At 53.6% G+C, this 15,862-nt stretch overlaps 1 protein-coding gene across 1 annotated transcript; it reads left to right on the top strand.

Annotated features, from left to right (window-relative positions):
* Positions 1 to 9,335: 9,335 nt before the first annotated feature.
* On the top strand, positions 9,336 to 14,890 carry Islr2 (immunoglobulin superfamily containing leucine rich repeat 2). Its single transcript, XM_047540495.1, has 3 exons — positions 9,336 to 9,466; positions 10,038 to 10,151; positions 11,475 to 14,890. Exon 3 carries the CDS (start codon positions 11,483 to 11,485, stop codon positions 13,712 to 13,714), a length of 2,232 nt encoding a protein of 743 aa, XP_047396451.1. The 5' UTR covers positions 9,336 to 9,466; positions 10,038 to 10,151; positions 11,475 to 11,482; the 3' UTR covers positions 13,715 to 14,890.
* Positions 14,891 to 15,862: the final 972 nt, after the last annotated feature.

Raw genomic sequence — 15,862 nt, 5'->3', positions numbered from 1 at the left:
AGCCTTCTGGTCCTCCTGTTTGAACTTACCCTAGTTCTTTTTTTTTTTTTTTTTTTTTTTTTTTCCTTTAGGGAAGTGTTTCTCAGCCTTTTTTTTTTTTTTTTTTTCCATTATTGCCCACATAAGGAGGCTTTTTAGATTTTTTTCCCCCTAATTTCATTGAAATTTTAATGCTGGAGGTATACTGAGGGCTGGGGGTGTAGTTTAGTGGTAGAGCACTTGCTTAGCATGCGTGAAGCCTGGGTTTAAGAAAAAAAAAAAGGATCATGTATGAAAATGAGATCATTTTATTTTGTGCACAACATACTTATGAAGCGTGGTCCTTTGGAGGGTTAGAAACCGTTACAATACCTGAGGTTGTTAGCTGCCCACCCAGGATGAATTTCTTCCCTTTATGGGGGTGATACTGTCCCCATTGAGGATGAGTGATGTCTGGGAAGTCACCATCTCCAGTTACAATGCAAATAAGTGGTTGTGGGGGTGCTAGCTCCTCCATGAGGGTGGGGACAGGGTGAGGACATTCTGAGGGAGATGAAATAGCATATAGGCAGGGGACTCAGGGAACATGCTTCCCTAGCATGACCTGGGTCCTGGTCCAAGGTACAAGCCCAGGCTGAGCCTGGGCTGAGGGAAGGATGGAGACAGTACCACTAGTTGTTTTTGTCTCTGAATCCAGGTTCAACTCCATTGGACCTGAATAAAACAGCTGTGAGTGGAGAGTCTGGTGAAGAATCTCCCCTGACTCCTCCCATTCTAAAAGAAATGAATAAATAAGAAAACCAAAATACAACAACAGGAAGTTTGGAACTCTCTAGCCACCCTTATAAAATATATTTGTGTCAAATGAGGAGGAAATTCCTTCATTCTTGGCTCTAGGAACTTCCTTAAACTCAGCCCAAAGGAATTCTCTAAAATACCAGTTGCCTGGATTATGCTTAAGTCAGCTTATAAATATTATAAATATCCCAAACTTGATAGCCAAGTAGACTACAAAAGCTAGCAAGCTAACCACAGAAATTTTCCAAAAAGTAAGCCAGTCAGACAAGTGTGATAGGAGACGTTGTGGAATCTAGAGTGGCTTGTCTGATTGTCTTAATCGGCCTTCATCACGCAGACAGAAGGCAGAGGACTGACTCCCCTACAGTTCTACAGCCAGAAATTCAAAGTTGGGGCTCACCCCAGGCTGGACCATTCTGCAACAAATCAGAAGAGGGTGGAGGAGAGGTGAGGTCTGTGCCCTGGAGGCACCCTCTGAAGGGTGCATGTAATATAGAATTTGGCTTTGGAGGGACGTGGGTTCAAATACCACCTCTGCTGTGTGACCCTGGAGAAATTACTTAACCTCTGAGATCTCATATGCAAATTGGGGATTAAATGGGATAACAAATATAAAGTACTTAACAAGTTGACAACACAATAAAAACCACTAGAATCCAACACCATACCAAAGGCTTGTACTGACTTCCAGAACATTCCAGAGAGCACTGCCTATTTTGCCCCCTCACCCCTCTGCTCCTTCCTAGTTTCCCCAGTCTCCACCATTTCCCTTCCCTGCCTTTCCCTCCCTTCCTTCTCTTACTCTCCTCTCTTCTGATTCTAGTCCATTTAGGATCTAGGTGACTATCCCCAGTCACTTCTCCTGGTTCCTCTATCCCCACCCCCTCCAAGCCTCCTGCATCCTCTGCCCCAACAGGGTCACCTCTGGGTTGCAGCCTAGAGGGATTTATAGCAGCCCCCTCCTCTGCATCCCCACCTGGTTACCAGACGGCCATCTGCATGAAGGTCACTTTCTCACAGTACTGGCAGACTTGCAGGTTGGCTAGAGGAGGCCCTGGGAGGAGCAAATAAATACATCAAGTTTCCAGCTGGGTCTGGAGATAAGAATGCAGGGAAATGAAGCTGAGGCAAGGGGAGGCGTTCACAGCCCTTCCAGCCTGTTTCCACTGACTTGCCAGCAAAGACTATTTGGGACACTTCAAAGAGGACATCAAAGGGTCTCATGCCAGCCGGGCGTGGTGTTACATGCCTGTAATCCCAGCGACTCAGGGAGGATCACAAGTTCAAAGCCAGCCTTAGCGATTTAGCAAGGCCCTAAGCAACTCAGGAATACCCTGTCTCAAAATAAAAAGTTAAAAAAAAAAAAAGACTGGGGATGTTGCTCAGTGGGTAAGCACCCTGGGCTCAATCTCTGGTACCAAAAACAAAAACAAAAACCATGCCTAGAGGTTGTGCCTGGGAGGCACTGAACTGAACCACCCTCCTCAGTTTGGATTGGTCTAAGGAGTGAGAATGTAATCAACCTGAGCCCAAGATGAGGCAGGCAGGAGGAATGGTTAGCCCAGCAGCACAGGAGGGAAAACTGAGGCCCAAAAGAAAGAGAGATTTTTCCAGCGTCTCACAGGAAGTCAATAAAAGAATAAATTCAGCTTGCTAGCCCCTGGTCTCCTGCTCTGGAGCCCCGTACACTGAATCGTGCCTCTTATATAGAATTATACCTTGCTGGATTCTGCCAGGTCATTTCCTTAATTGACTACTTTCACACAAAAGATTGCTTCAGTTCTGTTTCTGGGAGACCATTTCCAAAACCAAAAACAACAACAACAACAACAACAACAAAAAGAGTTCATTAACAGCCAGAGACCAAAGATACCTGAGAAGAAATTAAGTTTTATTCCATCCCTCCATGCACCCACTCTGAGGTATTTTGATGGGGACAGTGGATGTGAAGGCCTGGAGCAGTCCTCCAGGAACTTTGAAGCTGGGGATGGAAAAGAAGACCTCCAGGATCTGCCCACAGGGCATCTGCTGGGTGCAGGAATCTCTAAGTATGCATTTCGTGTGATCCCTCTCCCATCCCTTAGACAATGGAGCAATGACTATGACAGAGCAGAGAGGAGTGGTGACCTTGGTCTTCCTTGCTCAGTCATTACCTCAGGTGACTGAACTATTCAGTGATCAGATTTTAATCTCTAGGAATGGTACCCCACTGCCTGAGTCCTCCTGAGGGAAGGGTCTTAGGGAACTACTCAGAAACAGAAGGACTCTCTTTGCCCATTAAGCAGTGCACAGCAAGTTGGTGGGGAGCGGGGTTAGCTCCTGGGGCCCAAGTGTGGAGATGACCTCAAGAGATGAGGCAGGCTGCAGTGTGATGGGAGGCAGAACAGACACTGTCAAGAGCATGGGGAGGAAGGAAGCAGTGTTCCAGGATTCACAGAGGACATCTTCTTGAGGAAGCCCCTCCAATGACAACCCATCCCTTGAAGTGCAACTCAACCTGCAAACAGGCTGCTCCTAAGTCACAGCACCCCCAGAACCAAGGCTTCAAAAAGGGCAGCACTGGAAGGATCTCAGGGCACATCTGGTCCATTCTCTAGCATGGCAAGAATGGAAACTTAGAAGGAGAGAGAAGGAGAAATGGCTCAAGATCACACTGCAGGCCTGTAGTTAGAGGGAGTTTTCAGGCCATGAGTGCCAAGCCCAGAGTGGCCTGCACTGCTTCATGCTACCTCCATATTCTTCCTAAGACCAAAGTAACATTCTTCCCCCTGTTTCCCACCTGACAATTCAGGGCCTCTCTTGTCGTAGGTCTGGTGCTGTGCTTTGGGTGTGAAGCCACGTGAGAGCGTCTCTAGAGTTCATAAACATCCTGTTCATAAATCTCCAACTAACGAATGAAGCTTCTGCTGCTCCCAAAATAGCTTTAGATCCCAGCACAGGCATTTCTAAGAACAGATTTTCATCCTTTCAAGAATTCTGTGAAAGCAGAGGATCCCCTGGTTTTTATGCCCAGCAAAGAGAGTTCCCTGGACCTGGCCACACATGCTGCCCTGACCCTGATCTTAACCTAAGTCCTGACCCTGGATTCAGAGTGTGGACATAGACTGGCCTCATCTCCACATAAGAACCCAGATATAATCTGGTTCATTATAATCATGGCCATTCTCATTTCGCCACAATATCTTGTTTACTCTGAACAAGCAACCCCCAATCCTGCTACTTAAAGGAAGCCTTGCTTGTAGGGAATCTTTATTATTATTATTATTATTATTTTGGTGGTGCTGGGGATTTGAACCCAGGGCCTTGTGCTTGTGAGGCAAGCACTCTACCAACTGAGCTATATTCCCAACTCTTGTAGGGAATCTTGAGGTAGACTCCTTGCTATTCATTTCAGGACTAGTGATTACTGACTGTAAGTCAGTCAGTTTCGATCCCTTGGCCAGTGATTGGTTCAAAGATGGGGTGTCCTAAGCCAATATGTGTCAACAGGACCCAATAAGGGACTATGGTTTCAGAAAAGAGAATCCAGTCTCCCCATCCCACTAGCTTGTTAATAAGTATGTTATTCCTGCTGCTGTGACATCAATGATACAATCCTTGGGTTGGAGTCTTGTTAAGTGTGTGAGAGAGAGAAAGTGAATCTGGGACTGCTCTTGTCATTAAGCCATGGAATCAACCTGTCCAGAAGCCTCCTGCTTTGTGAGATGGTCCACTTACCAGCCTCTACCCGTGGGACTGGGAACTCTGTTATTAGCAGATGGACGCATCATGCGCCATCCCCACCTCCCCTACACTGTGTCATCCCACCACCTCTTTACTGTAGTAAGACTAGCCATGGAGGAGCTGGCCACCTCAGGGGCTCTCCTGCTCTGAGTGAGCCAGTCCTGCCCAGGCTGGGGTGCAACAGCTCACCATGTTGCCCCTCACATGCAGGAATGTCACCTCTTCCAGGAAGGAGTTCCCCAGCATCAGTGAGACAAGCACAGACTCACGTAATTACATGAGCTGCCACTGGAAGAGCTGTCGTTAATTTTGATGGCAATAAATGGCCTTGCCAGCATGTTAAGCTAATTTCATGAAAGCACTGGGAGTAAGGTCATAGGCTGGATCCTGGATTATTAATAATGTCAAGCTTCATTTGAACCATTCAGGAAATTCCTCCCAGTTGCCTCCAGCAAACTGCCACAGGTTGCTACTTTCCTCTGAAATCAACCGCCTTCCCATAGGCCAATGTGGACGTTTTTGTTTTTCCCTAGAAAATAATTAAAGTCACAGAGCCCAATAAATACTTAAACAGAATTTGGTTTTAATTAAAAACCTCCACCAAGTCTGCAGTTGCAGGTCTTTCTTTCCAAGCAGGCTTGCTGGTGACAGCCATGGGCATCATCAATATCAGTGTGTATGTATGTGAGACTAGAAACCTTCACAAAAAATAGCAATAATTTTGATGGCTGCTTATGCTGATAGGGTATGTGTCAAATGGGTGGTGATGACGAGAGATGTCTAGGGCAGAGCCAAGGTCCTCTCCCTGTGGAGGAGGCAGTTCACAAGCATGTAGGTGTTGTGTGTGGCCGCACATCTCTTCATACCTGTATCCAACTCTGCACAGCAATCACAGTAGCTAATTCTATTCAGCTATTGGTGAAAAAAAAAAAATAGCTTCTTTAATGAGCACTAAGTGCCATGTGCTAAGTGCTTTGCATATTTTGACTCATTTAATCCTCACAAGAACCCCCAAACATAGGTACTCTTATTTATGCCCTATTTTCCTGAGGCACAGAGAGGTTAAGGAACTTGGTCAGGATTGCACTGCTAGTATACAGTGAATGTGATGCTAGCCTGTCCCAGCCACTACATAGAGTGTATATGAAAAGAAGCTAAGCGTAGGGGGCGGCGACGGTGGTGTAGAAATGGCCATTTTCCCTGAGAAGTGATCTTTCTAATGGAAATTAGGAAAGGAAATCAGTTTGGGGAGAAGGGTGGCTGGGGGAACGTGTGTGTGTGTGTGTGTGTGTGTTTTCAGCTTTAGAAACTGAAAAGTGGGAGGCAATGAGTGAGTGTTAGGGAGCTTCTGGCTGGAGGGCAGCTGTGGGGAAGGTCTCCAGAGCAGGCTGCTGTACTAAGGATGTTTGATGTCCATCTGGGCCCTGGCTTTCTTATTCTCAGAATTCCTTCCTGCATCCCCAGGCAAGTCCATTAAATCACCCATGTGTCACATTAAAACTCAGGGCATATAGGATTTTGAACCCAGTTGCCACCGAATCCTTTGCACATTACCCGTCTTAAACGTTTAATCAAACATCAATTGCTTCTGATTTTGCAGTTTTCTTTTTCCCTCTTATGGCCAATAGATTTTCTTTGGTTAGCTCTCCTACATTTTATGGGCCCTTCAAAAAGTTATGAATCTAAGGGTTAGGACGGGAAGAAAAAGTGCTCCCGCCACAGGGAGGACAGTGGAGAAGGTGAGCAAAATTAAGCTCATTGATTGGCTTGTGCCAGGGACTAGTGGCTTTGGGAGAATTCAGCGGGCGCCTGTTGTGCCCTGGGCGCTGAAAATACTATGGGGTGCAAAACTGCCGTGCCTGTGTTAATGAGGGTAGAAGAAGTTGCAAATTCCTGGGGCGTAGCCTGGGTGGGTAGCGAGGGAAGCCTCGGGGCTTTGGTTGAGCGCTCTGGTTGCCTAGTCCCCCAACTTCCCGGCCCGCCATTGCCCTACCTCTGTACCCTTCAGAAGGTGTCCAGCAGGGGGCGTGCGAGGACCAGGACTGGGCCCGGGGAGCACCGGCCCCTGGAGCAAGTCCTGGGATCCTGTGGATTTCAGCTCAACACCCTTCCGACAATCCCCTGTCCTCCAGGTTAAAATTGGAGGTCAATTCGCAGAAGGGGGCCCTGGGCTCCAAGTTTCCGCCCCTGAATCTGTCTGGAGTCAGGACTCCATTCTGGTAAAAAGCTCAAGCTCGGATTTGACAGACACTGAAGCTGAAGCCCTCTGCTTCCTCGCCTTGGAACTTTGTATTCCTCCTTTCTCCCGGTTCCTGCTTCCACGCACCTGATTAGGTGCCTGTTTCTTTAATTATCAAAGACGTAGGAGGCGGCGGGGGTGGTGTCTTCGCTCTCGGTTCCCTGGCCTTTCAGTAACTGTATAGTTATTAACATTACAAGCATTAGATCTGCTTCTGCGCGCAGAGCGGCGCAGAGCGAGATGCGCGTGATCTTCTAGCTGAACTCGGAGGTTGAACCCGGAGCTGTGGCTCCCATCCCAGGCCCAAGTGGACTCTTACCAGGGGCGACTCGGGTTCCAGCCCTGCCGGAACAGGCACTGGGTTCTCCAGATAAAAGGCAGGGGTAAGGGGTGTCTTCTGCCCAGAAAGGATCCGGGAACAAAAGCTTTTGCTGGAGAGTTGGCGGAAGCCTCCCGGGCTGCGGGAATTAGCACCCTTGCCGCGGGTAGCTGCTGCACCCGAAGTGCTGTCTCCCCACAGAACGCCCCGACTTCTGCCTCCCTGGCAAGAGAGCAAGGAAACGGGGGTTCTTCCAAGCCCATGGGCCCTGAGGTTTCCGGGACCCTGAAGGCGTTGGTCCCAGCATCCAGGGACCTTTGGGTAGCGAGCTGTGGAGTTCCCACCTACTCCCTATAGTCTGTCTTCCTATGTCTAGCTCCGTCTAAGTTGTCCCTTGGCCCGCTTGCTTCTCCACCGAAAGCAAAAAGAACCAGAATAGAGGTGAAAGCTGGCGTGGTGGTGGGCAGTGTACTAGCCATGAACCTCCACCCCAGTGCCTCCCTCTCTACCTCCATTCCTTGCTCCCTTCCCTCCGTCCCGAAAATTCCCCAGGACCCACCATCTGGCACCAGACCCTTAGTCCCGCTGCTGGGCCCCAGTCCCCTCGGATCCCTCTTCTCTGGATGATGCTCCCAGGAACGTTCCCCCAAGGTTCCCAAGACGCCGGCAACGCAATCAGGACGCCCACCTTGCGCTGCAGACAAAGAAATCTGCCAGACCCGCCGGCCGTGCCACGTGTCACTTTCGGGCTCAGTCCGGCCCAGATCTCTGGGACTTACTCCTGCTTTAGGGACCCATTCCTGGCTGACCCATTGTAGGGTCCCGGGTGGGGACGGGTCACAGTGGTCTCACCCTCAGCCTTTCTCCAAGATGCCTTCCCTCGAAGGGCGACCTCCTCCTCCTCCTGGGTCGCCTGTGGGGACCCCCCGCCTGGACAGGTGTCATGAAGTTCTGGGTTCCGAACTTGATTGAGCGACGTGTACTGGCTCTAGCTCGCTGGGCCGCCTCTGGCGACCACAGGAGTAGGAGAGAGGGAGGGGACTCAGAGTGTGCGTGCACCAGTCTGTTCATATTTAATTTACAAAGAAGCCTCAGAACCCAGGCCGGGTGGTCTCTTTAGATGCAGCGCTCTTTGCCTGTCTCTCTCCCCCACCTCCTCCCCAGCTCATTAAAATGCTTAACTCAAATCGGGGTATTGATCTCCGCGGAGGCCCCAAACACGCGCCATCGACCCATCAAGACAGACCGCTACCCTGGGTGAAGGCTGGGGAACCAAATGCGCCCCAAGAGCTCAGTGTCAACAGAAAGGACTGGGGACTGGGACTCTGCATGTCTCTCGGGGCCTGTACCCCTTTTCGGGTTGGGACCAGCAGTTCAGTCTCCTAGACTACTGGAGGCAACACGGGATGGAAACGAATTTTAGCCAAATGCCTCGACATCCCTGCGCCTCCGCCTCCTTGTCGCTAAAAGAAATGTCGGGGTTTCGCCAGAGATAGAGTAGGGAACAGCGAGTCCGCGAGTCTGCTGAGGCCAGCTGTTGTGTGAGGGTGTGAGACGGCTTTGGGGCATATCGTGTGGAGAGCGGGGGTTGACTGTATGTTTGCTTGAAAAACTGTGAAGATACCGGGGGTGGAGGGACGTTCGGGTCTTAAGTCCCCAGCCCCCAGTGCTCAAGAGGAGCAGACGTTTTGTAACCATCCCTGTTGCTGCCACAGACCGCTACAACCCCGGTGCCACATTTGTCTGGAGCTGGCAATACCTGTGAGCGAGGCACTTGGGTGCGCTCAAGCAAGCCTCCAGAGAGAAAGCAGGCTGATACCTGCGCGCCCCACCCCACCCGGCGGTGAGCACAGGCTAGCACGCTGGGCGGTGGGCTACAAGCGCTGGTTTTGCTACAAAAGACCAGACGTAAAGAGTTCCGGCTTAATAGGATAGTGGCGGCAGAGGGTTGGGGAGGTGGGTGTCTCTTCCCCATGCTCCCTGCACCGCTGCGCGTTCTCGTCTGGCGGGGTAAACTGGCAGGGGGCGGGGGAGACTAGGGCTTGAATCTGCCCAGATCCAGGCAAAAACGGCAGGGAGGGTGAGGCGCTCTGCTAACACTATCAATTATGCATCGTGTTGAACGTGGCTTCGGGGAGGAGGCGGCTAACAGGGGGGTGCGGGAGAGAAGGGTCCGCGCCAGCCAGGCTGAGCGCAGCTCTGTCGGTCCCGCTGGAGGTCTTTCTGCGCCACTGCCTGCATTTGCAAAAAGTGTTTAAAGGCAAAGACACGCCCCCACTACAGTCGGGTGCGTTTCCTTCCCCCAAATTCCTCAAAGATGGTTTGTCTCACGTGTTGCGGGGCGTAAAAACGGCTCGCATTCAATTATCAGCAAAGCTCACGGGCGCTGGCGGGACGGGCGCGCAAGGGTGAGTGCGCGTGAATGTGTGCATGTGCGAAATAGGGAGAACCGTGAGTGTCCGGGGTGAAGGTGTGCTTGCGAAAATATGTGTGAACATAGCGACAGCTCAACACGTTGACGCGATTATTACATGATGATGGACAATTCTAACGTGAAGGTCGATTGTGTGGAGAGAGTGGGGGGAGGGAGAGAGAATGTGTGTTTTGGGGGCAGTGAGACGAGGGACAGGGACAATGTCAACGGCGCAGTAAATGTAGGGGAATAGGGGGAAGGGGTGCGGAGGGCTGGGAAGGGCCAAGCTTAGGACGGCGGGCATACGGTGCCCTTTGTGACCGACGTATCTCTGCCTCGGGGAGGGTCTTTATGGCTTTAACAAATGCAGAGGATGCAGGAGGTGGGAGAGGCTATGCGCGTTCCCGCCGAGTCCGGGGGGCGCGCGAGTACTCTCTCCAACCTGCAGCCAGAGAGAAGTGGGGCCAACAGACACGAAAGGAAAAACTGAAGTGGGACTTCAGGGGCAGGGGAATCCTCAAACTTACCTGTCCCTTTCTCGGCTCCTCCCTCGTTTTGTCCGTAAGCTGCAGCAACAGATGCCGGAAGCTCTCTTGGGCTGTCACCCCAGCTCTGCCATACCGAGTCTGGAGAAGGGTTTGCAGTCCGAAGGCTGCATACTGGGAGTCAGCCAGCAGCGGGTAAGCAGTGGGGACCGCCCCTGCAACCTTAACACAGGTGGGGGGTGGGTCCAGCCTAGAGTACTGAACCCTAGCATCACCTTCTGGGAGGATTGGGAAGGGAGGGGCTCCCCCGTAGGAGCACTAAGATGCGGGATTCCAAAGACAGTGTGGGAGGGGCTCTGCCAAACCTGACAGGTGTCCCAAGGTGGGGGGAGCCTATGTAAATGTGTTTGTGAGACTGGAGATGAGATTTTCTGGGGGTCCCAGGGGCATCTTGGGGCTATGAAGAGAAAGGCACAGAATTTTAAACCTTCTCCAGCTTCATTTGCTAGGAGAGGCTGCTTCCTTGACCTGTGGACAGGGGACTCCTCTCTCCCTGGAAGCACCTGGGGTCTGAAAGACCCAAGGGGGAAGCTTTGGTGACTGTTCCCACTATGCATCTGGTTCAGACATGGTGGGGGGTTTCCCTTCCCAGACTTAAGGGGGACCAACCACCCTGGCTAGGGATGGGGATGCTATAGCCCAGGGGAGGCTGACATCTCCTAGGACGGAAAAGGGTATACATGCCATCAGGGACTTCCCCAGATCCCATGCCTCAAGTCAGCCTGCAGCAAGTTCTGGGGTATTGCCTGCTCAGGTTTCAGAGGAGGTGTGAATGCACATGAAAGTATGGGCCTGTGTCCCTGTGGGTCAGTTCTCACAACAAACAGAACAGCACTTTGCATGGTAGTGAAAATACTGTACAAATGCTGGGTTCAGTTGACAGAACAATGAGGTCTCTGGGGTACATCGTGTAGGTGTCCGGGTGTCTATGTGTTTGTGTCTATAAAATGCATTGTGAACCTTCTGATAGAGCATCAGGTCCTCTAGTTGGTGGCTGGATGATGATGCCTGAGCTTCTGTTTGTATTGTTGTGTGCCTGTATGGGCGTGTGTGACAATGCTGTGTGTGGGACAAAGGGTTCCTGAAAGAACAGCCAGTCATGGGCAAAAATATCCTTTCTGTGTATCCATTTCACGGGGTTAAATGAAGACTTAGAAACACACAGAGGGGTCAGTGCAGAGCTCACTGCAGACGGCAAGCAGCAGAGCCTATGGAGGGCTAGCTCCAGGATGAGGGTAGGGAAGACAAGAGCATGGTCCATGCCCTCAGGAAAAGGAAGTCAGGGTCCGGTCCGGAGGGTGAGCTCTGCTCATGCCCAAGAGAAGTTCCTGGATGTACAGGAGGTCGTGGAGCTGTGGAGTCTGTGCTAGATGGGTTTGCGGAGACACAGCTTGTTAGGGAAGAGAAGCTGGAGTTTGATAAGTCATTTTCTCCTTTTTGCCCCGCTTCCATTTGCAGGAACCGTGATGGCACCCCTTCGAGCCCTCTGGTTGGCCTGGGCACTGATAGGAGTAGCTGGAGCGTGCCCAGAGCCGTGTGCCTGTGTAGACAAGTACGCTCACCAGTTTGCTGACTGTGCCTACAAAGAGCTGCGCGAGGTGCCTGAAGGACTGCCAGCCAATGTGACCACGCTGAGTCTCTCAGCCAACAAGATCACTGTGTTAAGGCGCGGGGCCTTTGCCAATGTCACGCAAGTCACGTCGCTGTGGCTGGCGCACAATGAGGTGCGCACTGTGGAGCAGGGGTCACTGGCTGTGCTAAGCCAGCTCAAGAACCTCGACCTGAGCCACAACCTCATATCCAGCTTCCCTTGGAGCGACCTGCGTAACCTGAGCGCGCTGCAACTGCTCAAAATGAACCACAATCGCCTGGGCTCTCTGCCCCGGGAAGCACTCGGAGCACTGCCCGACCTGCGCTCCTTGCGAATAAACAACAACCGGCTGCGTACACTGGAGCCTGGCACCTTCGACGCACTAAGCGCTCTGTCACACTTGCAACTGTATCACAATCCCTTTCACTGTGGCTGCGGCCTTGTGTGGCTGCAGGCCTGGGCCGCGAGCACTCGGGTCTCCTTGCCAGAGCCCGACTCCATTGCGTGTGCCACGCCTCCGGCGCTGCAGGGGGTGCCGGTACACCGTCTGCCCGCCCTGCCCTGTGCACCACCTACCGTGCATTTGAGTGCAGAGTCTCTGTCTGAGGCACCCGGCACTCCGCTGCGCCCCGGGACAGTGTTCCTGTTGCACTGCGTGGCTGAAGGCCACCCCACGCCCCGCCTGCAATGGCAACTTCAGATCCCCGGTGGCACAGTCCTCTTAGAGCCGCCTGTCCTGAGCAGGGAGGACGACGGGGACGTGGGAGAGGAAGGGCAAGGGGAAGAAGATGGGGACGTGCCCACGCAGACCGAAGCCCCAACCTCATCTCCGGCACCCGCTTGGCCTGCGCCCCCAGCCACCCCGCGCTTCCTGGCCCTCGCAAACGGTTCCCTGTTGGTGCCTGTCTTGAGCGCCAAGGAGGCAGGCGTCTACACATGCCGTGCACACAATGAGCTGGGTGTCAATTCGACATCAGTACGCGTGGCTGTAGCTGCAGCAGGGCCCCCTAAGCACGCTCCTGGCGTGGGGGGAGAGCCCGATGGGCAAGGCCCGACTTCTGAGCGCAAGTCCACAACCAAAGGCCGGGGCAACAGCGTCCTGCCCTCAAAGCCTGAGGGCAAAACCAAAGGCCAAGGCCTGGCTCGGGTCAGCGTCCTTGGTGAGACAGAGGCACAGCTGGAGGAGATAGGTGAAGGAGAGGAAGCAGACCAGATTCCTGTGGACCCAGGCGAAGAGCAGCACTGCGGCCACGGGGATCCCTCTCGGTACGTGTCTAATCATGCGTTCAACCAAAGCTCAGAACTCAAATCGCACGTCTTCGAGCTGGGCGTCATCGCGCTGGATGTGTCGGAGCGTGAAGCTAGGGTGCAGCTGACGCCGTTGGCGGCGCGCTGGGGTCCTGGGCCCGGCGGAGCTACCGGAAGCGGGCGGCCTGGGCGGCGGCCCCTGCGCCTACTCTATTTGTGTCCAGCGGGGGGCGGCGCGGCAGTGCAGTGGTCCCGCGTGGAGGAAGGCGTTAATGCTTACTGGTTCCGTGGCCTGAGGCCAGGCACCAACTACTCAGTGTGTCTGGCACTGGCAGGCGAGGCCTGCCACGTGCAAGTGGTATTCGCCACCAAAAAGGAGCTACCCTCGCTACTGGTCATCGTGGCGGTGAGTGTATTCCTCCTGGTGCTGGCCACCGTGCCCCTGCTGGGCGCCGCCTGCTGCCATCTGCTGGCCAAACACCCCGGCAAGCCCTACCGTCTAATCCTGAGACCTCAGGTCCCAGACCCGATGGAGAAGCGCATCGCTGCCGACTTCGACCCGCGGGCCTCCTACCTTGAGTCCGAGAAAAGCTATCCAGCAGGAGGCGAGGCGGGGGGCGAGGAGCCTGAGGAGGCGCCAGGGGAGGGCCTTGATGAAGACGCGGAGCAGGGAGACCCAAGTGGGGACCTGCAAAGGGAGGAGAGCCTGGCGGCATGCTCACTGGTGGAGTCCCAGTCTAAGGCCAACCAAGAGGAGTTCGAGGCGGGCTCCGAGTACAGCGACCGGCTGCCGCTGGGCGCGGAGGCAGTCAATATCGCCCAGGAGATTAACGGCAACTACAGGCAGACGGCGGGCTGAGCCCCCAGCCCGCCTGGCCCGCCCATTCCGCCCCCGCTTTGGGTGCCCGGGAGCAGAAACCTAGGGCTGGCAGATTTTATCATTTATCCCCTGCACCCCACCACCTTCAAACTTCACTTACTCCGCACCCTTGGACTACTAGGAACTTCTAGTAGGAATCGGGCCGAATTCACTAGTCCCTGGTCACTCGTGGCCGTCTTTATCCCGGTGGGCTCTGCCCACCCCCCAGGTCCCACTCTTATTTCCCCATATAAGACACAACCCGCCGACAGCGAGGCGAGATCTATATCCCTTCACTTCTATCACGATTATCTGCGAATTCCTCCCCGCAGCCCGTCCCACCCGTGGGCCCTGGAGCCGGAGGAAACACGCGAAGACACTGGAAACATTTGGAGGCATCGCTGTTTCTGGCCCCGGACCTCTAGTAGATGACCCCATAGTGGAGCGTTGTGGGTCTCACCTCGACCCTGCACCGCCTTTCCAGGGCTGCCCGTCCCAGAAGCCGGCTAGTTTTAATCTCAAAGCCCGACAGAGAACCAAATCCTTCTGTCCCCCCGCTCCACCCCAACCCTACTTCTGTCCAGCTGGAGCCAAGCCCGGTGCCTGGGGCGCCTTTCAGCTCCACGTTCTGGTTTTCACATTTTCGTTGTTTTCAAAGACAGCGACATTCTGGGTCTGGTGCTAACACTCCCTTCCAACCTCTGGGAAAACTGGGTGTACGTGTGTCAGGGAGTGTGGGAGGGAATCCGTTTCCTCCCGCCTGTCTTCTAACTTAGAGCGCCGCAGAACCACGCGCCCCTTTTCGGCAGAGGGGTCAGCTTGGTTCGGGGCCAATTTCGTTGTCCATGTGTGGCGGTTTCCGGAAAGCGGCATGCACTACAGCTTCTTCCGCGGCTCCACCGGGCCCAGACTCCAGCCGGAAAGCGCCGGGGGCGTAGGAAGCCAACTGTGGCTCCCTGGGGCCGAGTTTCTCCGGAGGGCTGGTGCCCTGGTGCGCACAAAGCCGGCGCGTGACTGCAGCGAGATCCGGACCGGGAGAAGCCCCCGGGTCCTCGCATCTCCTCGCCCCGCCCCGACCCGCCCAGCCCCTCCTTCCGCGAGAATAGTGTTTGCCCGGCGTGTAGTCCTAGTCGAGCGTGGTGTGTAGGAGAAATCTGTGTCCTGTATAGTGTGACCGTGTAGGGTAGCGGGGCGGGCGGGCAGGCAGGTGGGCGGGGAGGGAGGGAGGGAGGGAGGGAGAGGGTGGGCGTGGCGCGGGGGTCGATTTTTCGTTCTTAAAGGAAAGTGTCGGGGTCGGGTTTTCAGGCCTAGGGACCAACCCTCTCCGTGAAGCGCAGCACAAGCGTGGCCCCGGGCGGAGTAGCCCCCCGGAAGCCCGCATCTTTTTCTAAGCTTGTCTGTATGTAAACAGTCAATAAAACAATCGATTTAAACTGGGCTTGGAGACTTTTTGTCGAGGGTTGAGAGGAGGGTGACGGAGCAGGCCTGCGGGATGATGGAGGCAACCACGAAAAGAAGGAATCCCTAGGAGCCTTGCGTTGGGATCTTTTGTGCGATTTCGTGTTTGAACGTCTTGTGATCTTGCCAGGTGTTTGCATCTGGCCCTGCTCTTGATGCCTCCAACTCTTGGGTGGAGGGGTGAAACCGCTTGGAATGGGAAGTGGGTAGACATGAATGGGAAGGGCTCGCAGGGAAGAAGGGACCAGTGTGTTCAGTGTGTTCATAGGACCAAGACTGCTGTGGCTTGCACAAGAGAAATAACACAAATATCAGAGCAGGCAAATGATGTCAAACGGCAAAGGGGAAATCTGGCAGGTTGATTCCACAGAACAAACTGGCACTTTAACCTGTCTCCAAGAGTGTGTATGTGTGTGTTGTAGTTGCAAATGGGGAGTGAATAATGCATGGATGGGATGCAAGGGGAGGGTTACACACATGAAATCAGACTTGAAAGTACACTGACTTAATAGTCTTAGAAATGGCGAGCCAGAGAGATGGAAGATCAAGAGTGGATTCTGGGCGGGGGTGGGGGGGCGCTGGTAAGGGAAGAATGGAGGACCCTTATATTGTGTAGAGGGAAATGAGAGGAGGGGAGGGGTGGGGGGAGGAAAGACGGTGAAATGAGACAAACATCATTACCCTATGTAC

This window comes from Sciurus carolinensis, chromosome 2, assembly GCF_902686445.1.
Source record: "Sciurus carolinensis chromosome 2, mSciCar1.2, whole genome shotgun sequence".
NCBI classification, from domain to species: Eukaryota; Metazoa; Chordata; class Mammalia; order Rodentia; family Sciuridae; genus Sciurus; species Sciurus carolinensis.
This window is presented reverse-complemented; position numbering and strand designations above follow the sequence as displayed.